The sequence below is a fragment of the Engystomops pustulosus genome, chromosome 1 (assembly GCF_040894005.1).
Source record: "Engystomops pustulosus chromosome 1, aEngPut4.maternal, whole genome shotgun sequence".
Lineage (NCBI taxonomy): Eukaryota > Metazoa > Chordata > Amphibia > Anura > Leptodactylidae > Engystomops > Engystomops pustulosus.
Genome location: NC_092411.1, coordinates 21,274,756 through 21,301,337, shown reverse-complemented (window position 1 = coordinate 21,301,337; position 26,582 = coordinate 21,274,756). Strand labels below are relative to the sequence as shown.

At 45.5% G+C, this 26,582-nt stretch overlaps 1 protein-coding gene across 2 annotated transcripts in view; it reads right to left on the bottom strand.

The window, feature by feature from the left end:
- Window positions 1-3,873: 3,873 nt before the first annotated feature.
- WDR70 (WD repeat domain 70) overlaps window positions 3,874-26,582 on the bottom strand; it is a 153,225-nt gene continuing 130,516 nt past the window's right edge. For both annotated transcript variants that reach the window (XM_072135264.1, XM_072135257.1), the window contains exons 16-18: window positions 18,453-18,569; window positions 7,265-7,427; window positions 3,874-4,049 (exon numbers count right to left, since the gene is read on the bottom strand). In XM_072135264.1, coding sequence (XP_071991365.1) covers window positions 3,962-4,049; window positions 7,265-7,427; window positions 18,453-18,569 — 368 coding nt within the window. In that variant the 3' untranslated portion in view covers window positions 3,874-3,961. The remainder of the gene's footprint in view (window positions 4,050-7,264; window positions 7,428-18,452; window positions 18,570-26,582) is intronic.

Below are 26,582 nucleotides of genomic sequence, written 5' to 3'. Positions count from 1 at the left end.
CAGAGAGATCTGTACAGATGCTGTTCATGTGTTTAGCTCACAGAGCATTGTCTAGACTGGATACAATTGTCTCCACTGAGAGCAGGACTAGCTATGCATAGGGTCACTGTCTCCGAATGGAGACAATTGTATCCAGCCTAAACAATGCTCTGTGAGCTAAATACATCATCAGCAGCTGCACAGATCTCTCTGCTGGTTTGTTACAATGTATCGGTGTGACGTCCAGGCTGTTTAGCTCACAGAGCATTGTCTAGACTGGATACAATTGTCTCCACCTCTCAGTTGAGAGCAGGTCTCGCTATGTACAGGGTCACTGCCTCTGAATGGAGACAATTGTATCCAATCTAGACAATGCTCTGTGAGCTTAGCATATCATTACCTTTTGTTCAGTAGCTTAAAGGGAACAACTTTTACCCCATTAAACTAGCAGGTACAGTCTAAAATGTCCTTTCTAGCTGAATGGAGTTAAAATTATATTTCTAGAACCCGACTGTACATTGTCCTCGCTTATTTCAATATTCGGGGAATGTGCAGAAGCCTCTTTTATCTTTTACTATGTTCTTGGCTTCCACTACATGAATATGTGTTGCATTTACTCTAAACAGTTTCAGAAGCGCGGGGAACGCATTGAGGCCGGAGAGGAGAAGGTTTTTTTTTTTGTCTGTCAAAGCTTGTAAACTACACAGATCCCATAAACCATATGGATAGTGGAAGGATTGTAGATGGATGCGGAGCTCATCCTCCCGCTACACCGGCCGCCTCTGTAATCTGTGATCGGCTGTACAGGTCTGGATGACTTCTGGCTCTTGTGTATGATTTTGTCATCCTTAGATTCCTCTCCTGACTTATTACCCACCATTCTCAATCCCCCCACCCCAGGCAGCAGGGACCACCCCTCACCCGGATTTTATAGGGTTTCTTGGTTACTGTTCCGTCATCCTGGTTTTTGTAGGGAGAACGTTTGCTGTTAGGTATCACATGAAGGTAAACAGTTTCGGCTCCTTGTATAACTTATGTATTTGATCCTGTGCAGAAATCCACCAGAATCGCTCCACAGCTGGCAAACAAAAACTGAATTACTTGGGCAAACTAATAAAAAGATCCCAAAATAAATCCAGACTCGAAAAGTCAATCTCTGCCCAATTCCCCTCCCATTGGAACAGATCATCTGTTCAACTCTTGCCTTTGACCAGGAACCCATCACCAGCATTTGCCTTACTGTCCCTTCAGATAGAATATGAAATATTCCTTCTAAAATTCTGTCTCTTATGTGAAACCTCCTCCATTTACCTATAAAAAAACAACACTCTCCTCCAAAGTCATGATAAAATGAGCATAGAAGAGTCACTTTTTTGCATCAGAGGAGGCTAGAAGGGGAGCGTCACTACAGAAGCCAATATTAGCAGCTAGAACCATAATTCTGGTGCCATTTTAAAGATGAGATGTGTTTTTTTAAATACACACCAGGATTCTTTGGTTCTGTGTGCTATAGAATTATAGATAGGAAATGAATATTTATCTGCAGCTCGTCTTTAACTGCCTGAATATGCGGGTTTATTGCTCATCCAGATGTGTGTTTTTTTTTAAATGGCACCAGGAGCATGGTTTTTGGTGCCCTAAGTGGGGAGTGGTTATAATGTTTACCACCGTGTCCCCAGTGAATAAAAGGGACTAATATATCTTATAGTGAAAGGCTTCTTTCTCCTCTGATATCTGTGCTGAATTCTTTCTTGCTAGCAGTGAGAGCATCAATGTGACTCTCTCCATTCACATCAATGGAAGATCTAAAACACGTTAGATTTTCGCAGAACTAGGGGCAGCTTCGGCATTTTGGGTGCCCCAAGAAAAGTTTGGAGGCTCCTTAATGCCATACCAGAGGGGAATAAACTAGACCAAAAAGGAAGAGGATAGCGTTTTTTGGCAGCACCGATTGACACCAAGTAGGACCCAGATCTCAATTCTGCTATGACGTGGTTCCTATTATTTTAACAGCAGGTTCGGTGACCTTGGATCCCTCCACTAGGACATAATATTTGAGGGAGATTTATCAGAAGTGTCTGAGAGCAGAACTATTCTAGTTGCCCATTGCAACCAATCAGAGCTCAGCTTTCATTTTCCCACAGCTGTTTATAGAATTGAAGCTGAGCTCTGATTGGTTTCCATGGGCAACTAGCACAGTTTTACATCAGACACTTCTGATAAATCTCCCCCGAGGTGTTTATTATATTATATTTGATGGAAATTGTCCCCTCTACAAGACCCATAGAAGTGATAGGATGGAACCCCCTCTCACTCGCCATGGGAAAGACACTCCTATCATTTAAAGGAATTTTCCAGTTTTGGCTACTGAAGGAGCCCACCAGACGCTGATGTTCCTGCATTGTGGAAACCACATGAACAGAGGGAGACCCTACAAACCCGGCGCACACGTCATATGCGGCAAACCACAACCGTCAACTGCTGAGCAACGGCGCCTACTGGAGGAGATTCGCAAAACACATGCCTCACGCGCGTCTGTTCCCAATTCTCGCTTATTGGATTATTTGCTGCAGCAGAATGATCATTTATGGTCACACAACACGGAGGACAAATCTACAATGACACAAAGTCTGGAATGTGTTTACATCGCTCTGGATTCAATCTGACTCGAGAACAACAACGCTGGAGCGCACCGGGGGCGGCCGACACGGGAAACACTGGAGGGAAGGTCCAGAGGTAGAAGAACTCGCAGAAACAGCGCCACGTCTATGCAAAGGTTATGGGTGGTATTGCAATACAGACAGGGCAGCACCATCAGGTCCGCTCATCTCTAATCAGGTGTAGTCCGGTAGATACACCCCGTGCACCAGATGCCATGGCAGACGCAGGTGACTATTCATAGGTACATCTAAGACGCTTCTGGTTTATACTCACATGAAGCACAGGAAGTGGGTCGGTGAGGTCCTTTAGCTGCCCCTGCCTGACATTGAGGATTCATTGTGGTCATCACTAGTTTTTCTTCTCTATCTCAGGCCCAGATTCTTACAGAATTACAGTTTACAGTACTGGCCATATATAGGTAACCCCGGGGTAAGGGGCACACTCTGATTGGCCAAACATGCAGATTATATATACTCAGGAGCATCAATGGTGGACATGTCTCCATGAAAGGCACATTTATAATTATGCTAATGAGTCTGAAGGGCTCCTGGTGGCGCCAACAGAGCCCTTCCATTTTGTAGCTTCACAGGCTGTTATACTGAGAGCACTTGCACTGTGTGATATAACAGCAGGAAGAGGGATGGAGGAAGTGCTCTGGCACAATGTAACACTTTTAAGAATGTAGCTGTAGCAACAGCCAGTAAAATAAGAGGGCAGTGGGCTCTCAAACAGTTCAGTGCAGAGAAATAAGAGCACAGCAGTGTGAGGGCACGGCACCAATGAGCTACAATCCTGGCATATAAATCCATATTTCACAGTCCTGCTGCTGCTAATGTCATACACAAAGGTCTGATTACACATCTATCCAAGGACAATACCTAACACCGGCTGCAGAAAGCACAGAGCACAGCAGTGTGAGGACACCACCTCCAGTAAGCATGGAGAAGCTACAATCCTGGAAAATTAAATCTATATTTCATAGTCCTGCTGCTATTAATAACAAACACAAAGGTCTGATCTCTTTACGGACAATACCTAACGCTGTTTACATAGTCACACCTACTGAAAGGATCCCTTTAAGAATAATTGTTGGATCAATTGAAACGGAAGCAATTACATTTTTACCAAACAGTCAGTGCTGAGAAGTAACAACTTCTGGATCTGAGGGAAATTCCCATCCACTGACAGCAAGCAGAGATATTTGCACAGAGATATACAAAACAAAAGACACAATTCACACACTCTACACTTTATTTCTATAAAAAAAGACTTATCACAATAAAATCCGGGTGTCACTGTCACATGACCCCGGTGCCGCTCTTCAGATCTTTCGCTTCTTCCACTCCGGTTCGTTGTCAGGTTCGTCTTCTTCGGAATCCACCTCTGCGAAAACGGCTTCAGGCTGCGTCCTGCAACACACGGAAGTCATCGGGGGGGAAGTGTGAGGATAGGAAGGAAACTCTTATATCGATTCTGGAGATAGAAGAACCTGTGGGGGGCGCTGCAGAGGGGCGTGGTCTGGTTCTATGGGAGGGTCACCTGTATTTAAAGGGAGTCCACTGGGTATAAAATATCGCCCAAACCAATGATAGTGCCATGTGGAGGCCTTTAAGTGCAGGTGGTACATACCTACGTGGTCACAAAGTGATGAAGCAATGCAGAGATAATCATCTTTTTATGGATATGCAAATGAGATGGCAAGTGCATGGGGGCGGGACCAACTGTCAGATTTGCCTATAGATGGGAGGAGGCTGGAAATGTGGAAATCGTGGATACAAGGGAAGCAGTTTTAGAGGAATTTGGAGCTCTTGGAGCGGTCCGTAAGCAAATCCAGCAAATTACACCCCTCCCACAATGCACTTTCATTAATTTGCATATTCCTAAAATGATGATTATCTCTGCATTGCTTCATAGGTTTGCAGCCATAAAGGTGTATATCTGCTCCTATTACAGGCCTCTACATGGAGATATTATTGGTTTGGGAGGTTTTCTGCACCTGGTACCACCCCTTTAAAATGTCTTTTAGATGCTTTTAATGTTTTACTGTGGACACACATACACTGCATGCCTTTAAAAAGGAAATTCCACGTTTTAACACAATGATATCCAAAGAGGGTAAAGACACCCCAAAATTGGCAGCACTGACTTCCATGCCCACCCCCCCACCCCCATGCATCGCCAATGAATCAGGCCTGATACTACTGTGAGTAAGAGTAGAAATCCCATAATGTCACGTGTCGATTACAGGAGGATACGCTGTGGTTCCTGAGTCACAGAGCCAAATATTTAATATGGAAAAAGTTGAAAATCCAGCAAAACTGTGACATCTGAGCCCACGCCGTATGAACAAGATGGAGACCCGGACCAGGACTCTTCTGAGGTCCAATATCCCCCGAGGAGAACAGAGGACGTCTCTGTATAAGAGGGGTCATCCTCAACTCCTAGGGGCTACAATGAACTGTACTACTACACAGGAAGAGCAGCATTATACAGGTATAGCACGACCCCTACTCATACACGTACATACATATATGTACACATAGCCTACGATATACAGACACACAGATCCATATGCGTACACACTCAGACAGTGCTTGACTGTCTATATACACGAAATTCCATACACCCATATACACACATACACACACTGCCCTACACAAATACAGACAGTCAGTATATGTACAAGGATTCGGGTCCGGCGCGATTCACTAAGATCGTGCGTCTGAGTTCCTTCCTGTGTCACTGCTGCGCCGAGGTCCGCCGGAGTTCACCTGCTTCTTCCCGGTGCATGCGAGTGCGTGATCTTGCGACACAAATCCTTTTTTAAATTCTGAGATTTGTCCCAATCCGTCGGGTTGTCCTACGACCACACCCCCAATTTCTGTTGCATGCAAGCCGACACCGATGCGCCACAATCCGATCTCGTGCGTCAAAACCCTGGGGCAATTAGTCGCAAAACGGTAATATTCTGGAAACCCAGCGAAAGTGCGGCGTTCGGACCCTTAGTAAATGAGCCCCATTATCTCACACACACAGTCCTGTATATCTACACACATAGCCCACTGTCCAATATTAAGACATAGGCACACAGTCCCCATACAGACACATAAATGTACATACACGCACACCCCCCCCCCCCGTGTACATACACGCACACCCCCCCCCCCGTGTACATACACGCACGCCCCCCCCCCCCCGTGTACATACACGCACGGTCCCTACGTGTACATACACGCACGGTCCCTCCATGTACATACACGCATGGTGCCTACATGTACAGACACGCATGGTCCCTCCATGTACAGACACGCATGGTCCCTCCATGTACAGACACGCATGGTCCCTCCATGTACAGACACGCATGGTCCCTCCATGTACAGACACGCATGGTCCCTCCATGTACAGACACGCATGGTCCCTCCATGTACATACACGCACGGCCCCTCCATGTACATACACGCACGGCCCCTCCGTGTACATACACGCACGGTCCCTCCATGTACATACACGCATGGTGCCTACATGTACATACACACGGCTCATACATGTACATACACGCATGGTCCCTCCATGTACATACACGCATGGTCCCTACATGTACATACACACATGGTCCCTACATATACATACGCACACAGTATGAGTAATGCCATGTACTTGTACATGAACACACAATATACATATATACAGGAGGTATGTATGTAGCAACATTTCATGTGTTATGTAAGTCGGCTTAATATCTGCGTCGCCCTTGACTTTCCATTGTCTTTTGCTGTGTGCTATCAGTCTACTCATACACGGATACACCCGGAGGGGCCGATCTCTCTCGTCACACCCCTCACAGCCCCCTCCACCATCCCAGCAGCAAGGACACAAAGGTAATTTGGTAACAGGTTCATCCCCCACATATCACGTTACATCCATGACACCTGCAATGTTACTGTCATGAAAGATTTAATAGACACTGATCCCGGGAGGGCCACCGCGCCACACGTGGGCCGATTACATTACAGCCTCTTGTAAAGAGCCGTAGCCGGGGGGGAGAGGAGCCGGCCTTGAAGTGGGCAGGATGGGGGCGCTATTACCTTACACAGGGGCAGATACATATATTTATATGGATGCTTGTCAGGCCGGAGGAACAATATGAACCTGACAGCCATTGTCAGCCTCTGACAACGCCAACATCAGTTCTGCATGGCTGAACTCACGCTTTACTACACTGCTGCGATGTAAGGCCAACACCAGGGCAAGAAGAAGTGAAAAATAACAAAGTGATCATCAAACCCATCAGAATATTAAATTGTATAAGGTAAAGAGTTTCAGACTTGACCCCAGAGATAGAGTATTGATGTTACATCGGTCTTCGATGACCCTCCCGATGACTCGTCTCTGGAACCATTTCCATGCAGAAGGCCACCTCCTACAGTAGGTACCTCATCTATAGCTCCCCCATTCAGAAGATGAAGAATTCTCAGAAAACTAATTAGAAATTTCACAATTTCAAGAAAATTTCTCTACTACAAAACGACTTTGGAGCCAAAACTATCCAAAAAATGGTGTAATACCAGGGCCCACCATAGAGAGCTGGTAAGGGGTCAATAGATTAAAGGAAGGTTTTACTCACGTGGAATAGGCTGGTGCCACCCAGTATGGGTTGTCGGCCGCATCCTTTGCATGGCGGAGAATAGCTTCCCGAGGATTACTGTCATCCGTCTTATCCAGAGCGATGTTCTTCACGATGAAAGAAGATAGGGTGCCACCATGGGTGCCCACACGCCCGCCTCGACCTGCAACGGCACAAAACGGATTCATCAATATTAGAGAAGAAAATGGACTGAAAATTATCGGCAAGCAGTAGCTTTTCTTTATATGGAAGACAAAAATGTGGTCTTTGTTCACTGAAGAGGAGAGAGGACCCTGTCCATAAGAGCTTACACTCTACAGGAGAGAGGACCCTGCCCATAAGAGCTTACACTCTACAGGAGAGAGGACCCTGCCCATAAGAGCTTACACTGTACAGGAGAGAGGTCCCTGCCCATAAGAGCTTACACTCTACAGGAGAGAGGTCCCTGCCCATAAGAGCTTACACTCTACAGGAGAGAGGACCCTGCCCATAAGAGCTTACACTCTACAGGAGAGAGGCCCCTGCCCATAAGAGCTTACTCTCTACAGGAGAGAGGTCCCTGCCCATAAGAGCTTACACTCTATAGGAGAGAGGATCCTGTACACAAGAGCTTACACTCTACAGGAGAGAGGATCCTGCCCATAAGAGCTTATACTCTACAGGAGAGAGGTCCCTGCCCATAAGAGCTTACACTCTACAGGAGAGAGGATCCTGCCCATAAGAGCTTATACTCTACAGGACAGAGGACCCGGCCCATAAGAGCTTACACTCTACAGGAGAGAGGCCCCTGCCCATAAGAGCTTACACTCTACAGGAGAGAGGCCCCTGCCCATAAGAGCTTACACTCTACAGGAGAGAGGACCCTGCCCATAAGAGCTTATACTCTACAGTAGAGAGAACACTGACCATAAGAGCTTACACTCTACAGGAGACATGACCCTGCCCATAAGAGCTTACACTCTACAGGAGAGAGGACCCTGCCCATAAGAGCTTACACTCTACAGGAGAGAGAACCCTGCCCATAACAGCTTACACTCTACAGGAGAGAGGTCCCTGCCCATAAGAGCTTACACTCTACAGGAGAGAGGACCCTGCCCATAAGAGCTTACACTCTACAGGAGACAGGACCCTGCCCATAAGAGCTTACACTCTACAGGAGAGAGAACCCTGCCCATAGGAGCTTACACTCTACAGGAGAGAGGTCCCTGCCCATAAGAGCTTACACTCTACAGGAGAGAGGACCCTGCCCATAAGAGCTTACACTCTACAGGAGAGAGGTCCCTGCCCATAAGAGCTTACACTCTACAGGAGAGAGGACCCTGCCCATAAGAGCTTACACTCTACAGGAGAGAGAATCCTGCCCATAAGACCTTACACTCTACATGAGAGGATCCTGCCCATAAGAGCTTACACTCTACAGGAGAGAGGACCCTGCCCATAAGAGCTTACACTCTACAGGAGAGAGGTCCCTGCCCATAAGAGCTTACACTCTACAGGAGAGAGGACCCTGCCCATAAGAGCTTACACTCTACAGGAGAGGATCCTGCCCATAAGACCTTACACTCTACAGGAGAGGATCCTGCCCATAAGAGCTTACACTCTACAGGAGAGTGCTCCCTGATCTGGAGAAAAGGTTATGTATGATGGTGCACTGTGCCATAAGCTCCGCAGAACAGGTGCAGCACGAGAGAAGTCCTGCGCTGCCGTTAACCCTTGCTGCGCTGCGGTCACAGATCTGTAAACATCTCTAGCATGCCTCGGCACAGACAGATACACCTGCACAGGAGATATAGGATTACATATCATGCACTTTGCACTGGACACCTGCCACGGCTCGAGTCTCGAGGCCTCTACTACTTCGGCAGCGGAGTGCGAGCGGTCTATTCATAGCGCAGTAATTGCAGACATCTCTATTACGGCATTCTTCTGAACACTTGCTTCCTCTATGACACATTGGCACTTGGCATCAAAGAGTCGAGCAGATCTAGAATTACGTATCTGTTTTGGTAGGACAAGCACTTCTCCCGCACTCAGCATGGCCGCCTCGGGAACCAATTGCATAACTCAACTTTCCCTAACCACAAATGTAAAAAAAAAAATAAAATTATCCCAAAAATGACTCAGTCCTGTGAAGCGAATGCCCCGAGATAGCGGAGGGTTGTGGTCAGGGTAATTATCTGCCTGAATGGGTCATAAAAGTTGTGAATAATTAAAGTTTTGTGAAGGAGGTCGGAAAAACAAGACGGGATCATCGTGGAGAGAGGGTGGGAATGTCTCAAAAAGTTGACACGGGTGAGGACTTCTGCCCCCTATTGTCTGGTAGAAGACCACAGCCACGTCCTGTCTGACCAAGGCAGGGGTCACCCATGATGTGAGCGGGGTCTCTGGAGTATATAGATACTGCTATAATGAAACATATCCGTATAAACTCCGGACAGAATCGGTAAGGGGGGGGAGGGCTATAGCCTGCGTCTGGTTAACCTGACCCTAGCCCCCTATGTAATATACGCTGTCCACCTGCTTTATGTCACTACACCTATCACCGCTATTCCTCAGATTACACTGGAAATTACAGGCAGAATTCCCTGGAGCGATGCGGAGATGGAGGACAGGCTCCCCCGTCACTGAAATGAGCTTAAAAATTGTGTAATTATTCTAATTAACAGGATTCTCTGCTATGAATGCGCCGTTCATGGGTCAACGACTTTCACCGGTCAGTGATTATCATTGGGAACTGGTAAGCTAGTGTATATTCCTATTCCCTGCAGCACCCCCGAAGGAAGAATGAAGAATTACACAATGGGCTGTCCATGCCATACATGAGTGTAGTCACTCTCCAGATCATGTATGAGCCATGTATGAGATTAGAGAAACAGCGCCAATTTTCTATGTATAACTAGTTGGCCATTAGGTATAACACATTATCCAATATGATTTACCCAAATATTTAGATTCTTTTACATAATTAGCGGTTTCTGGATTATGAGGTTTTTTTTAAATTGAAATATAAAATATATTCATGTAACACTTACATATTAGATTTCCACAGGGCACAGAAGAAAATCATCGAAAAACCTACACATACCGTTAAGCCTATTGCAGGCTCCGCAGGGGCGGAGCATAAGACCATCTGACAAGCACTGCCCCCTCTATATTGGGCAAAATATGGTGTAAAATTTTGCCTAATGTGATTTTTTTTTTAATAAGCAAGGCTTCAAGAGCATATATATCCACCTGCTTCACTAGAGCTTTGCAAGTCAAGCATGCTACAACCCATGCCTGCCAACAAATGCCCCAACATTTCTGGCAACTACCCGCCCAGGCCTGCCGACAACTAACCCGCCCAGGCCTGCCGACAACTAACCCGCCCCAGGCCTGCCGACAACTAACCCGCCCCAGGCCTGCCGACAACTAACCCGCCCCAGGCCTGCCGACAACTAACCCGCCCCAGGCCTGCCGACAACTAACCCGCCCCAGGCCTGCCGACAACTAACCCGCCCCAGGCCTGCCGACAACTAACCCGCCCCAGGCCTGCCGACAACTAACCCGCCCCAGGCCTGCCGACAACTAACCCGCCCCAGGCCTGCCGACAACTAACCCGCCCCAGGCCTGCCGACAACTAACCCGCCCAGGCCTGCCGACAACTAACCCGCCCCAGGCCTGCCGACAACTAACCCGCCCCAGGCCTGCCGACAACTAACCCGCCCCAGGCCTGCCGACAACTAACCCGCCCCAGGCCTGCCGACAACTAACCCGCCCCAGGCCTGCCGACAACTAACCCGCCCCAGGCCTGCCGACAACTAACCCGCCCCAGGCCTGCCGACAACTAACCCGCCCCAGGCCTGCCGACAACTAACCCGCCCCAGGCCTGCCGACAACTAACCCGCCCAGGCCTGCCGACAACTAACCCGCCAAGGCCTGCCGACAACTAACCCGCCCAGGCCTGCCGACAGCTACCCCTACAGGCCTGCCGACAGCTACCCCTACAGGCCTGCCGACAACTAACCGTCCAGGCCTGCCGACAACTACCCCTCAGGCTTGCCAACAAGTACCCCCCAGGCCTGCCAACAGCTACCCCTCCAGGCCTGCCAACAGCTACCCCTGCAGGCCTGCCAACAGCTACCCCTGCAGGCCTGCCAACAGCTACCCCTCCAGGCCTGCCAACAACTACCCCACCGTGTCCTGATAAACTTAGCGCAACCACATCCCATAAATAGAGGGATGCTATGCAATACTTATAGTCACATACAGGACGATTTAGATTCGTAAACCTAGGACATATCTTATAAAGGAATGAGATATATATAGATGAATATGTGGAATAAAGTGCTAATTTCTGGGAAATCGATTAAACGTTCCTGAATGCCGTCTCTGGTCGCGCTCACGAGGACGGGGACTGTAACTTTTCAGAATGAATAATGGTTGCGCACGTCCTGCACTTATACAGGAGCCAGCAACCTGGATATAAAATTAGAAAGTGCATGTGATGCAGAAGCAGCTCGCCCGTCACTCGTGGCTCGGGGGGGGGGGGGGGGGGGCTAGTTTTCGGTATTTGCTAAAACACCAACTTTCTTAAAATAACACTTAACCCTGAATGTCCAGAACTGACACACCGGGAGAGAGTTGGGCTTCATCGGTAATATTCAAGGACACGAAAGTAGATGCCATAATCACTGGGGGCATGGGTTGGCATGTCACCTTCCCCTTTGATCACTTCTGCCGCCCCCTATGTCCATCTCCCCTCTATTCTACGTGCGAAGCCTTGTGGTTGGAGGTTTAAGGGTGCTCATCCATATACTATGCCTGCCCTGACCTCAACCTGTTCCTGACCACTCTCCAGTCTGTGACCTGGTTCTTTACAGTAGGCCTGATGTCATCATTTCAAGAGGTAGCGACCCGGTGATCTCCCTGCATCCAAGTCCAGATTTCAAGGTAGAAGGGTGCAAATCAAGGACACTTCAAAGCCAACGCCCATAGGAACAGGCCTAAAACCAGTCAGGTGACACAGTGGGTCTCTGACCTAGAAATGGTAATAGGTGACCTTCACGCTTGGGATTGTTGGGGGTTCCAAAGTCTTGTCCCCCAATCGCAAGCAACGTAAAATTGAAATTCCTAATATCCGGCACTGACAAGGCTTATATAGTGCAAGCAGGAATCTGAAATACAACTCAAAGATGAAGATATATTGATGTAAGCAAATCACGGCATCACATCGCCTCAACATGTAAATCAGGGGGGAACATGGTCAACACACGGGGCCCATGGATTTGTAAGTCAAAGGCAGATTTACGTTGTATTTGCCATCCAGCAAGAGGCTGGAAAGTAATTTTTCATCTGGGGGATGTTCTACAAGGAGAAGCTGAAGATGCGAAACAAGAATGTGGTGACAGGGATCCCTCAAGAAGGAGAAGAAAGCCAGGACGACTGCTGCAACCGAGCAAAAATGTAAAAAAGTCCAAGTAACATAAACAGCACATAACACAGAAGAGCTAAAATCAGACACCTGCAGTGTCCAGGAGCAAAGAGGAATGTCTGCTATTAGTACAAGCCGACTCATATCCCTCCAAAAATTGTATATAATGACATCACTGTGTGTATTATCTCTGTACTGTGACGTAACTGCGTGTATGATCCCTGTACTGTGACGTCACTGCGTGTATGATCCCTGTACTGTGACATCACTGTGTGTATGATCCCTGTACTGTGACATCACTGTGTGTACTATCCTTGTACTATGACATCACTGTGTGTATTATGGCTGTACTGTGACATCACTGTGTGTATTATCCCTGTACTGTGACATCACTGTGTGTATGATCCCTGTACTGTGACATCACTGTGTGTATTATCCCTGTACTGTGACATCACTGTGTGTATTATCTCTGTACTGTGACATCACTGTGTGTATTATCCCTGTACTGTGACATCACTGTGTGTATTATCCCTGTACTGTGACGTCACTGTGTGTATTATCCCTGTACTGTGATGTCACTGTGTATTATCTCTGTACTGTGACATCACTGTGTGTATTATCCATGTACTGTGACATCACTGTGTATTATCCCTGTACTGTGACATGACTGTGTATTATCTCTGCACTGTGACATCACTGTGTGTACTATCCTTGTACTATGACATCACTGTGTGTTATCCATGTACTGTGACATCACTGTGTGTATTATCCCTGTACTGTGACATGACTGTGTGTATTATCTCTGTACTGTGACATGACTGTGTGTATTATCTCTGTACTGTGACATCACTGTGTGTATTATCCCTGTACTGTGACATCACTGTGTGTATTATCTCTGTACTGTGACATCACTGTGTGTATTATCCCTGTACTGTGACATCACTGTGTGTATTATCTCTGTACTGTGACATCACTGTGTGTATTATCCCTGTACTGTGACATGACTGTGTGTATTATCCCTGTAATGTGACATCACTGTATGTATTATCCCTGCACTGTGACATCACTGTGTGTATTATCCCTGCACTGTGACATCACTGTGTGCATTATCCCTGTACTGTGACATCACTGTGTGCATTATCCCTGTACTGTGACATCACTGTGTGTATTATCCCTGTACTGTGACATCACTGTGTGTATTATCCCTGTACTGTGACATCACTGTGTGTATTATCCCTGCACTGTGACATCACTGTGTGTATTATCCCTGCACTGTGACATCACTGTGTGTATTATCCCTGTAATGTGACATCACTGTATGTATTATCCCTGCACTGTGACATCACTGTGTGTATTATCCCTGCACTGTGACATCACTGTTTGCATTATCCCTGTACTGTGACATCACTGTGTGTATTATCCCTGCACTGTGACATCACTGTGTGCATTATCCCTGTACTGTGACATCACTGTGTGTATTATCCCTGTACTGTGACATCACTGTGTGTATTATCCCTGTACTGTGACATCACTGTGTGTATTATCTCTGTACTGTGACATCACTGTGTGTATTATCCCTGTACTGTGACATCACTATGTGTGTTATCCCTGTACTGTGACATCACTATGTGTATTATCCCTGTACTGTGACATCACTATGTGTATTATCCCTGTACTGTGACATCACTGTGTGTATTATCCCTGTAATGTGACATCACTGTATGTATTATCCCTGCACTGTGACATCACTGTGTGTATTATCCCTGCACTGTGACATCACTTTTTGCATTATCCCTGTACTGTGACATCACTGTGTGTATTATCCCTGCACTGTGGCATCACTGTGTTTATTATCCCTGTACTGTGACATCACTGTATGTATTATCCCTGTACTGTGACATCACTGTATGTATTATCCCTGTACTGTGACATCACTGTATGTATTATCCCTGTACTGTGACATCACTGTATGTATTATCCCTGTACTGTGACATCACTGTATGTATTATCCCTGTACTTTGACATCACTGTGTGTATTATCCCTGCACTTTGACATCACTGTGTGTATTATCCCTGTACTGTGACATCACTGTGTGTATTATCCCTGTACTGTGACATCACTGTGTATATTATCCCTGTACTGTGACATCGCTGTGTGTATTATCCCTGTACTGTGACATCGCTGTGTGTATTATCCCTGTACTGTTACATCACTGTGTTTATTATCCCTGTACTGTGACATCACTGTATGTATTATCTCTGTACTGTGACATCACTGTGTGTATTATCCCTGTACTGTGACATCACTGTGTATATTATCCCTGTACTGTGACATCACTGTGTATATTATCCCTGTACTGTGACATCACTGTGTATATTCTCCCTGTACTGTGACATCACTGTGTGTATTATCCCTGTACTGTGACATCGCTGTGTGCATTATCTCTGTACTGTGACATCGCTGTGTGTATTATCCCTGTACTGTGACATCGCTGTGTGTATTATCCCTGCACTGTGACATCACTGTATGTATTATCCCTGTACTGTGACATCACTGTATGTATTATCCCTGTACTTTGACATCACTGTGTGTATTATCCCTGTACTGTGACATCACTGTGTATATTATCCCTGTACTGTGACATCACTGTGTGTATTATCCCTGTACTGTGACATCACTGTGTGTATTATACCTGTACTGTGACATCACTGTGTGTATTATCCCTGTACTGTGACATCACTGTGTGTATTATCCCTGTACTGTGACATCACTGTGTATATTATCCCTGTACTGTGACATCGCTGTGTGTATTATCCCTGTACTGTGACATCACTGTGTGTATTATCCCTGTACTGTTACATCACTGTGTTTATTATCCCTGTACTGTGACATCACTGTATGTATTATCTCTGTACTGTGACATCACTGTGTGTATTATCCCTGTACTGTGACATCACTGTGTATATTATCCCTGTACTGTGACATCACTGTGTATATTATCCCTGTACTGTGACATCACTGTGTATATTCTCCCTGTACTGTGACATCACTGTGTGTATTATCCCTGTACTGTGACATCGCTGTGTGCATTATCTCTGTACTGTGACATCGCTGTGTGTATTATCCCTGTACTGTGACATCGCTGTGTGTATTATCCCTGCACTGTGACATCACTGTATGTATTATCCCTGTACTGTGACATCACTGTATGTATTATCCCTGTACTTTGACATCACTGTGTGTATTATCCCTGTACTGTGACATCACTGTGTATATTATCCCTGTACTGTGACATCACTGTGTGTATTATCCCTGTACTGTGACATCACTGTGTGTATTATACCTGTACTGTGACATCACTGTGTGTATTATCCCTGTACTGTGACATCACTGTGTGTATTATCCCTGTACTGTGACATCACTGTGTATATTATCCCTGTACTGTGACATCGCTGTGTGTATTATCCCTGTACTGTGACATCACTGTGTGTATTATCCCTGTACTGTTACATCACTGTGTTTATTATCCCTGTACTGTGACATCACTGTATGTATTATCTCTGTACTGTGACATCACTGTGTGTATTATCCCTGTACTGTGACATCACTGTGTATATTATCCCTGTACTGTGACATCACTGTGTATATTATCCCTGTACTGTGACATCACTGTGTATATTCTCCCTGTACTGTGACATCACTGTGTGTATTATCCCTGTACTGTGACATCGCTGTGTGTATTATCTCTGTACTGTGACATCGCTGTGTGTATTATCCCTGTACTGTGACATCACTGTGTGTATTATCCCTGCACTGTGACATCACTGTGTGTATTATCCTTGCACTGTGACATCACTGTGTGTATTATCCCTGTACTGTGACATCACTGTGTGTATCCCTGTACTGTGACATCACTGTGTGTATTATCTCTGTAGTGTGACATCACTGTGTGTATTATCCCTGTACTGTGACATCACTGTGTGTATTATCTCTGTACTGTGACATCACTGTGTATATTATCCCTGTACTGTGACATCACTGTGTGTATTATCCCTGCACTGTGACATTACTGTACCTCCAGAATTAACTTTGTAGGATCTCCATTCATCCACTGAGTCACGCTGGATGGACACAGATGTAATCCTTACTCATGGATGATGGGAGTCTTCCATCACAGTCCTATCATTCATGGACAGCAGTAAATGTGGAGGTGGTTACTATACTGGGGCAGTGCCGGTCACATATGATCTGTATCAGGGATGAGGGGGGCCTGTAGGATGGGTCACATTTCCGCTTTTGTGTTCTGGTCAGTCCACGCCTGGTCCCACACAAAGGAGCCTTGTTATCAGTCACAGACCCTCATGGAGGACACATGGAGGAGAGACACGCTGCAAATATTCTATAACAACTAATATTTACACCCAGGAGTAATAGTCAAGTAGTCACCAAACCTTACACTTAAAGGGACAGTACACCTAGAAGTGAACAAGAAGTATAGCTGCTCCCATCCTGACACAAAACAAAATCCTGCAGAGAACACAGGGGTTAATCTTCTGTCGATCTCCTCCATCTTTAAAAAAAAGTAACAAAATAGGTGGAGGCGTGGCTTAAAGGGAACCTGTCACCACGATTCTACCTATAAAGGTAGAAGGGGTGGTAGGTGGATGAATGGGACGTGAGGATAGCCCTTTTTCGGGCTAATCCTCACGTCCCGGCTTTCCGTTAGTAAGCTTTAATAAGTGGGTATGTAAATTTTTTTAAGCGCCTACTGGGGCGTGGAGTAGCCAGACATGAGGCTACAGAATGACAGCAAGCAGAGATCATGAGGAATTGATACAGAAAGTATAATGGAAAATTCTATAAGTTTCCATTATAAAAACAATAACATGTATTTGCCAAAATGGGGGCTACCCCTTTAACTATCCCATAGTTCTGGTTCTTTTTCGATTAGAAAACCACAAATCTGATGGAAACTGAAAGCTGAGATTCTTATCTTTACAATGACACCAGAAGCTTGGTATTAGGTAATAAAGTACCCATGATCGAGGCGCCTGAATTAATAATCCTTCTACAGCCTCTAAAGGCGACTCATATCAAGCGAAATATGATTGATTTCTGTTCGTTTGCATACAAATTTAAAGGATAGATATATATATATCCAGGAGAGCATTAACATAAGTTTTAACACAAGAGAGGGAATTCTAGAAAGGAAATTTCACATCCCACCTGAGGGGGAGATGAGAATTTACATTATGCTGACAGGTTCCCTTTAACAATTCTTTGACTAACTGTGGACAGAGCAGAGCGGGGGAAGCAGAGACACAGGACAGAACAGAGGATGAGAATTTGGCTGATCTTCTGTGACGCAGAGATGAGATACTGTACATAATTATATTTAAAGGCGTTTTCCAGTTTTGTAATACTGATGACCTATCTACAGAATCAATATCAGATTTGTGTGCTTTAACATTTGGGACCTAAACTGATCAGACTGTCTCCAGCGCTGGAATTAACACACAGTTGACAGATCTGCTCCATTCTCTGCATAGTGGCCAATCTGTGTTACTGCAGCTTAGCTCCTAGTGACTAAAGCGTGAAATGAGTTGCAATTGCTCGGTCTGGCCACTACACAGAGAAAAGAGCTGTTCTCGTGATTGTAGCGTTGTTCCCGTGTGTCGGACCTTTTCCATCTCCGATGTATAACCAGGATGGACATTCCCTTTAAGGAAGGAAGTTTCATAGAATTAGTCATAAACGTGACATAGGTGCATTACCTGGGCCGGCCACAGGGGGCTCCGGTTTGTGTGACTTCATGGGGTCGAGGCGATCCTTCTCCAGCTGTTTCCTCGTGCTCCTCTGTCGCGGTTCTCGGAACATGGGCAGTGCGTGCGCTGTGCGGAGAGAGAGAGAGAAGACGAGACTGTATCACACATGGAAACAATCTCTACGTATCTGTATACAGAGTGTCGTAGGCGAACCACAAAATATATTCCCTGACCTTTCATCGGGAAGATGGCGGAGCAGAGACGTGACTTACATCTACTTACTGTCCTGCCAGATCCATCTGGATTCTGCTTTATATCACAGGAGGGAACCAAAATCACACAGGCAGCCCCCAGAATTTCCTCTCCTTATCTCTGGACTCCCCAAGGGGGGGGGGGGGCGGCTTCTATGGAGCCTCAAAGTGGGGACCGCCCTCGACCCCCACATCCTAGGCTGCCCCTAGGACTAAAACCACTCAGCACTATGTGGTGTTGTAAGATGATATATAGCAACTTTATGGTGTTATTTGTAACAAATGTTATTTTTGTAGATTCCGTGGCCGTGTCCTCACCCTGCTGTGCTCTTGCCTTTCCGCTGTGCTCTTGCCTTTCTGCTGTGCTCTTGCCTTTCCACTGTGCACAGCTTTGCAGCCTTTCCTATCTGCTCAAAGTGACTTTAGACATATTAATTCAGAGGCAAGCTATAGTTCTCGTTCAGGACAAAAGGTGAGGCTCAATGCAGAGAGTTAAGGACACAGCTGTGTGAGGACAGCCTCCTCAATAAGAGAAGCTATAATCCTAGGATGTAAATCCACACCTCATAGTTCTGCTGCTACTGACACAGATGTATGATTACAAATCTCTCCAGGAACAATACATATAACACTGTATGCAGGGGGCTAAGAGCACAGCAGTGTGAGGACTCCCTAGGGCCCTTGGATAAGCTACAATACTGGAAGATATATCCATACGTCATAGCCCTGATGTTGCCAACAACATACACAAAGGTCTGATTACACATCTCTCCAGGGACAATACATAACACTGGCTTCAGAGAGCACAGAGCACAGCAGTGTGAGGAGCTAAAGTCCAGGAATATAAATCCATACATCAAACTCCTGCTGCTAAACCTTAACCAGGGACAACACCTAACATTGGCGGTAGCCTGTATGGTCCTACCTGCTGACAGTCTCCCTTTAAGATTTTGTAATATTTTCAGAATGGAAACATTGGGAAAGTCACTAACTTTTCAAAAATCAAAGAAAAACAAGCAAAAAAACCCAAAATATCATTCCATTGTTCTCAGATTTCATCCTTTGGCCGTCTCTCCGCTCAGTATTAGCCATTAAACTTGATGTTCTGCAATTTCTTTTAATTAAATCCATCATGAAAAATCGTCCCGTTCGGACCGTGGGAACAGATATTCTCCAAATATGGCGTCACTGTCAACGAACGTCTTCCATAAAAACTCAATACCTCAACCACTATGAATGTGGACCCACAATTTATATAATGGACCTAGGTTTTCTGTGGCACCCACAGTGCCCCCCCCCCTTTACAGACACAGGGTTGAACCTTGGCCACTCCCCAGGACCCCCATACTTGCATCTACAAAAGCCAGTGTGGCTCATCTGTCACATTCGGAGGTTGTATCACAAATTTATAAAGTTGGGGGACCACTGTGGCCATCATTACAAAAACCTTGTGAGGGATTAGTGCTACTGATCCCTATAGAACCCCACAGATAATATCTGGAGGACCTGGTACATCCATAGATTTCAAATGTAAGCAGTGTAATACTTCCATTGGCCTGCGGGAGTGCTGTGGGGAAAGTGATTACTTATTGATAGAAAAAAAAACCATCACCCCGCAATCGGGACATTTTTGGGAGATAAAACAGATGATCTTTGTATAAAAATTATTCTCCATCAAAGAGATAACATTATAAAACTTTCCCGCGATAACTCAGACGTTTAACGGGACTCACAGTAGGACGATTCCTAGAAAGGGCTGGGTGGTCCGCTCTATAATTTTTTAGGCGATCTATGACTCGGGATGTGTTACAACTTTGCCACAATCCCTGCCAATTCTCATTTATCACATCCTGACGGGATGCGGAGCGCCGCCATAAGTGGCCATATTATATGGAAAGTGATAGTAGGGAGGTAGGGAGGTGGGGAGGGGGGGCGGCTCGGGTTGCACACGTCTAACCTTATTGTCTGAGATCAAACTTAGTGAGAAGTATGTAGGAAATGCAGTCATTCTCCGGTGCCCTCTAAGGGGGCACAGAGCGGCCGGGCAGCACTGAGGAGCGGCAGGAAGTTCCCCCGTTTCGGCATTATTAGATTTCCATGTAATGGGTTCAGTGCTGCGAGCTGCTCCGCGTCCAGACCAGGTCTGTGGACGGCAAACACTTCTGGAGTTTATTTAACTTAATGGTCCTGTGATTTGGAGGGTCCCCGACCACATGGTTCTACTTACATCAGGAACAAGAACTTGTAACGGAGAAACAAGGAAGACGTGGCTCAGCCTCTTACAGAGAGGAGTGCACCCTGCACAACCAATATGGCCTACAGCCCTGCGATATCCACTGTCATGGCTTACTATGGGGGCATTAATATACACAATGGTCACCAAAATCCACGGCCAAATACAGCCACCACTAGGAGGAGCTAAGGAGATTACTACATACTGTATATATAGCCACCACTAGGAGGAGCTCAGAGATTACTATATACTGTATATATATAGCCACCACTAGGAGGAGCTCAGGAGATTACTATATACTCTATATACACCACCACTAGGGGGAGCTCAGGAGATTACTACATACTGTATATATATAGCCACCATTAGGAGGAGCTCAGGAGATTACTACATACTGTATATACAGCCACCATTAGGAGGAGCTCAGGAGATTACTACATAGTGTATATACAGCCACCACTAGGGGAGCTCAGGAGATTACTACATACTGTATATACAGCCACCACTAGGGGGAGCTCGTGAGATTACTACATACTGTATATACAGCCACCACTAGGGGAGGTCAGGAGATTACTATATACTGTATATACACCACCACTAGGAGGAGCTCAGGAGATTACTACATACTGTATATACACCACCACTAGGAGGAGCTCAGGAGATTACTACATACTGTATATACAGCCACCACTAGGAGGAGCTCAGGAGATTACTACATACTGTATATACACCACCACTAGGGGGAGCTCAGGAGATTACTACATACTGTATATACAGCCACCACTAGGAGGAGCTCAGGAGCTTACTACATACTGTATATACAGCCACCACTAGGGGGAGCTCAGGAGATTACGATATACTGTATATACAGCCACCACTAGGAGGAGCTCAGGAGATTACTATATACTGTATATACAGCCACCACTAGGAGGAGCTCAGGAGCTTACTACATACTGTATATACAGCCACCACTAGGGGGAGCTCAGGAGATTACGATATACTGTATATACAGCCACCAATAGGAGGAGCTCAGGAGATTACTATATACTGTATATACAGTCACCACTAGGAGGAGCTCAGGAGATTACTATATACTCTATATACACCACCACTAGGGGGAGCTCAGGAGATTACTACATACTGTATATATATAGCCACCATTAGGAGGAGCTCAGGAGATTACTACATACTGTATATACAGCCACCACTAGGGGAGCTCAGGAGATTACTACATACTGTATATACAGCCACCACTAGGGGGAGCTCATGTGATTACTACATACTGTATATACAGCCACCACTAGGGGAGCTCAGGAGATTACTATATACTGTATATACACCACCACTAGGAGGAGCTCAGGAGATTACTACATACTGTATATACACCACCACTAGGAGGAGCTCAGGAGATTACAACATACTGTATATACAGCCACCACTAGGAGGAGCTCAGGAGATTACTATATACTGTATATACAGCCACCACTAGGAGGAGCTCAGGAGCTTACTACATACTGTATATACAGCCACCACTAGGGGGAGCTCAGGAGATTACGATATACTGTATATACAGCCACCACTAGGAGGAGCTCAGGAGATTACTATATACTGTATATACAGCCACCACTAGGAGGAGCTCAGGAGCTGACTACATAGTGTATATACAGCCACCACTAGGGGGAGCTCAGGAGATTACTATATACTGTATATACAGCCACCACTAGGAGGAGCTCAGGAGATTACTACATACTGTATATACAGCCACCACTAGGGGGAGCTCAGGAGATTACTACATACTGTATATACAGCCACCATTAGGAGGAGCTCAGGAGATTACTACATACTGTATATACAGCTACCACTAGGAGGAGCTCAGGAGATTACTACATACTGTATATACACCACCACTAGGAGGAGCTCAGGAGATTACTACATACTGTATATACAGCTACCACTAGGAGGAGCTCAGGAGATTACTACATACTGTATATAGAGCCACCACTAGGAGGAGCTCAGGAGATTACTACATACTGTATATACAGCCACCACTAGGAGGAGCTCAGGAGATTACTATATACTGTATATACACCACCACTAGGAGGAGCTCAGGAGATTACTACATACTGTATATACAGCTACCACTAGGAGGAGCTCAGGAGATTACTACATACTGTATATACAGCCACCACTAGGGGGAGCTCAGGAGATTACTACATATTGTATATACACCACCACTAGGAGGAGCTCAGGAGATTACTATATACTGTATATACAGCCACCACTAGGAGGAGCTCAGGAGATTACTATATACTGTGTATACACCACCACTAGGGGGGAGCTCAGGAGATTACTACATACTGTATATATATAGCCACCATTAGGAGGAGCTCAGGAGATTACTACATACTGTATATATATATAGGCACCATTAGGAGGAGCTCAGGAGATTACTACCTACTGTATATACACCACCACTAGCAGGAGCTCAGGAGATTACTACATTCTGCATATACACCACCACTAGGAGGAGCTCAGGAGATTACTACATACTGTATATAGAGCCACCACTAGGAGGAGCTCAGGAGATTACTACATACTGTATATACAGCTACCACTAGGGGGAGCTCAGGAGATTACTACATACTGTATATACACCACCACTAGGAGGAGCTCAGGAGATTACTACATACTGTATATATATAGCCACCATTAGGAGGAGCTCAGGAGATTACTACATACTGTATACACACCACCACTAGGAGGAGCTCAGGAGATTACTACATACTGTATATATATAGCCACCACTAGGAGGAGCTCAGGAGATTACTACATACTGTATATACAGCCACCATTAGGAGGAGCTCAGGAGATTACTACATAGTGTATATACAGCCACCACTAGGGGAGCTCAGGAGATTACTACATACTGTATATACAGCCACCACTAGGGGGAGCTCGTGAGATTACTACATACTGTATATACAGCCACCACTAGGGGAGGTCAGGAGATTACTATATACTGTATATACACCACCACTAGGAGGAGCTCAGGAGATTACTACATACTGTATATACACCACCACTAGGAGGAGCTCAGGAGATTACTACATACTGTATATACAGCCACCACTAGGAGGAGCTCAGGAGATTACTACATACTGTATATACACCACCACTAGGGGGAGCTCAGGAGATTACTACATACTGTATATACAGCCACCACTAGGAGGAGCTCAGGAGCTTACTACATACTGTATATACAGCCACCACTAGGGGGAGCTCAGGAGATTACGATATACTGTATATACAGCCACCACTAGGAGGAGCTCAGGAGATTACTATATACTGTATATACAGCCACCACTAGGAGGAGCTCAGGAGCTTACTACATACTGTATATACAGCCACCACTAGGGGGAGCTCAGGAGATTACGATATACTGTATATACAGCCACCAATAGGAGGAGCTCAGGAGATTACTATATACTGTATATACAGTCACCACTAGGAGGAGCTCAGGAGATTACTATATACTCTATATACACCACCACTAGGGGGAGCTCAGGAGATTACTACATACTGTATATATATAGCCACCATTAGGAGGAGCTCAGGAGATTACTACATACTGTATATACAGCCACCACTAGGGGAGCTCAGGAGATTACTACATACTGTATATACAGCCACCACTAGGGGGAGCTCATGTGATTACTACATACTGTATATACAGCCACCACTAGGGGAGCTCAGGAGATTACTATATACTGTATATACACCACCACTAGGAGGAGCTCAGGAGATTACTACATACTGTATATACACCACCACTAGGAGGAGCTCAGGAGATTACAACATACTGTATATACAGCCACCACTAGGAGGAGCTCAGGAGATTACTATATACTGTATATACAGCCACCACTAGGAGGAGCTCAGGAGCTTACTACATACTGTATATACAGCCACCACTAGGGGGAGCTCAGGAGATTACGATATACTGTATATACAGCCACCACTAGGAGGAGCTCAGGAGATTACTATATACTGTATATACAGCCACCACTAGGAGGAGCTCAGGAGCTGACTACATAGTGTATATACAGCCACCACTAGGGGGAGCTCAGGAGATTACTATATACTGTATATACAGCCACCACTAGGAGGAGCTCAGGAGATTACTACATACTGTATATACAGCCACCATTAGGAGGAGCTCAGGAGATTACTACATACTGTATATACAGCTACCACTAGGAGGAGCTCAGGAGATTACTACATACTGTATATACACCACCACTAGGAGGAGCTCAGGAGATTACTACATACTGTATATACAGCTACCACTAGGAGGAGCTCAGGAGATTACTACATACTGTATATAGAGCCACCACTAGGAGGAGCTCAGGAGATTACTACATACTGTATATACAGCCACCACTAGGAGGAGCTCAGGAGATTACTATATACTGTATATACACCACCACTAGGAGGAGCTCAGGAGATTACTACATACTGTATATACAGCTACCACTAGGAGGAGCTCAGGAGATTACTACATACTGTATATACAGCCACCACTAGGGGGAGCTCAGGAGATTACTACATATTGTATATACACCACCACTAGGAGGAGCTCAGGAGATTACTATATACTGTATATACAGCCACCACTAGGAGGAGCTCAGGAGATTACTATATACTGTGTATACACCACCACTAGGGGGGAGCTCAGGAGATTACTACATACTGTATATATATAGCCACCATTAGGAGGAGCTCAGGAGATTACTACATACTGTATATATATATATAGGCACCATTAGGAGGAGCTCAGGAGATTACTACCTACTGTATATACACCACCACTAGCAGGAGCTCAGGAGATTACTACATACTGCATATACACCACCACTAGGAGGAGCTCAGGAGATTACTACATACTGTATATAGAGCCACCACTAGGAGGAGCTCAGGAGATTACTACATACTGTATATACAGCTACCACTAGGGGGAGCTCAGGAGATTACTACATACTGTATATACACCACCACTAGGAGGAGCTCAGGAGATTACTACATACTGTATATATATAGCCACCATTAGGAGGAGCTCAGGAGATTACTACATACTGTATACACACCACCACTAGGAGGAGCTCAGGAGATTACTACATACTGTATATATATAGCCACCACTAGGAGGAGCTCAGGAGATTACTATATACTGTATATACAGCCACCACTATGGTTAGCTAGGGAGATTACTATATACTCTATATACACCACCACTAGGGGGAGCTCAGGAGATTACTACATACTGTATATATATAGGCACCATTAGGAGGAGCTCAGGAGATTACTACCTACTGTATATACACCACCACTAGCAGGAGCTCAGGAGATTACTACATACCATATATACACCACCACTAGGAGGAGCTCAGGAGATTACTACATACTGTATATACACCACCACTAGGAGAGCTCAGGAGATTACTACATACTGTATATACACCACCACTAGGAGGAGCTCAGGAGATTACTACATACTGTATATAGAGCCACCACTAGCAGGAGCTCAGGAGATTACTACATACTGTATATACACCACCACTAGGAGGAGCTCAGGAGATTACTACATACTGTATATAG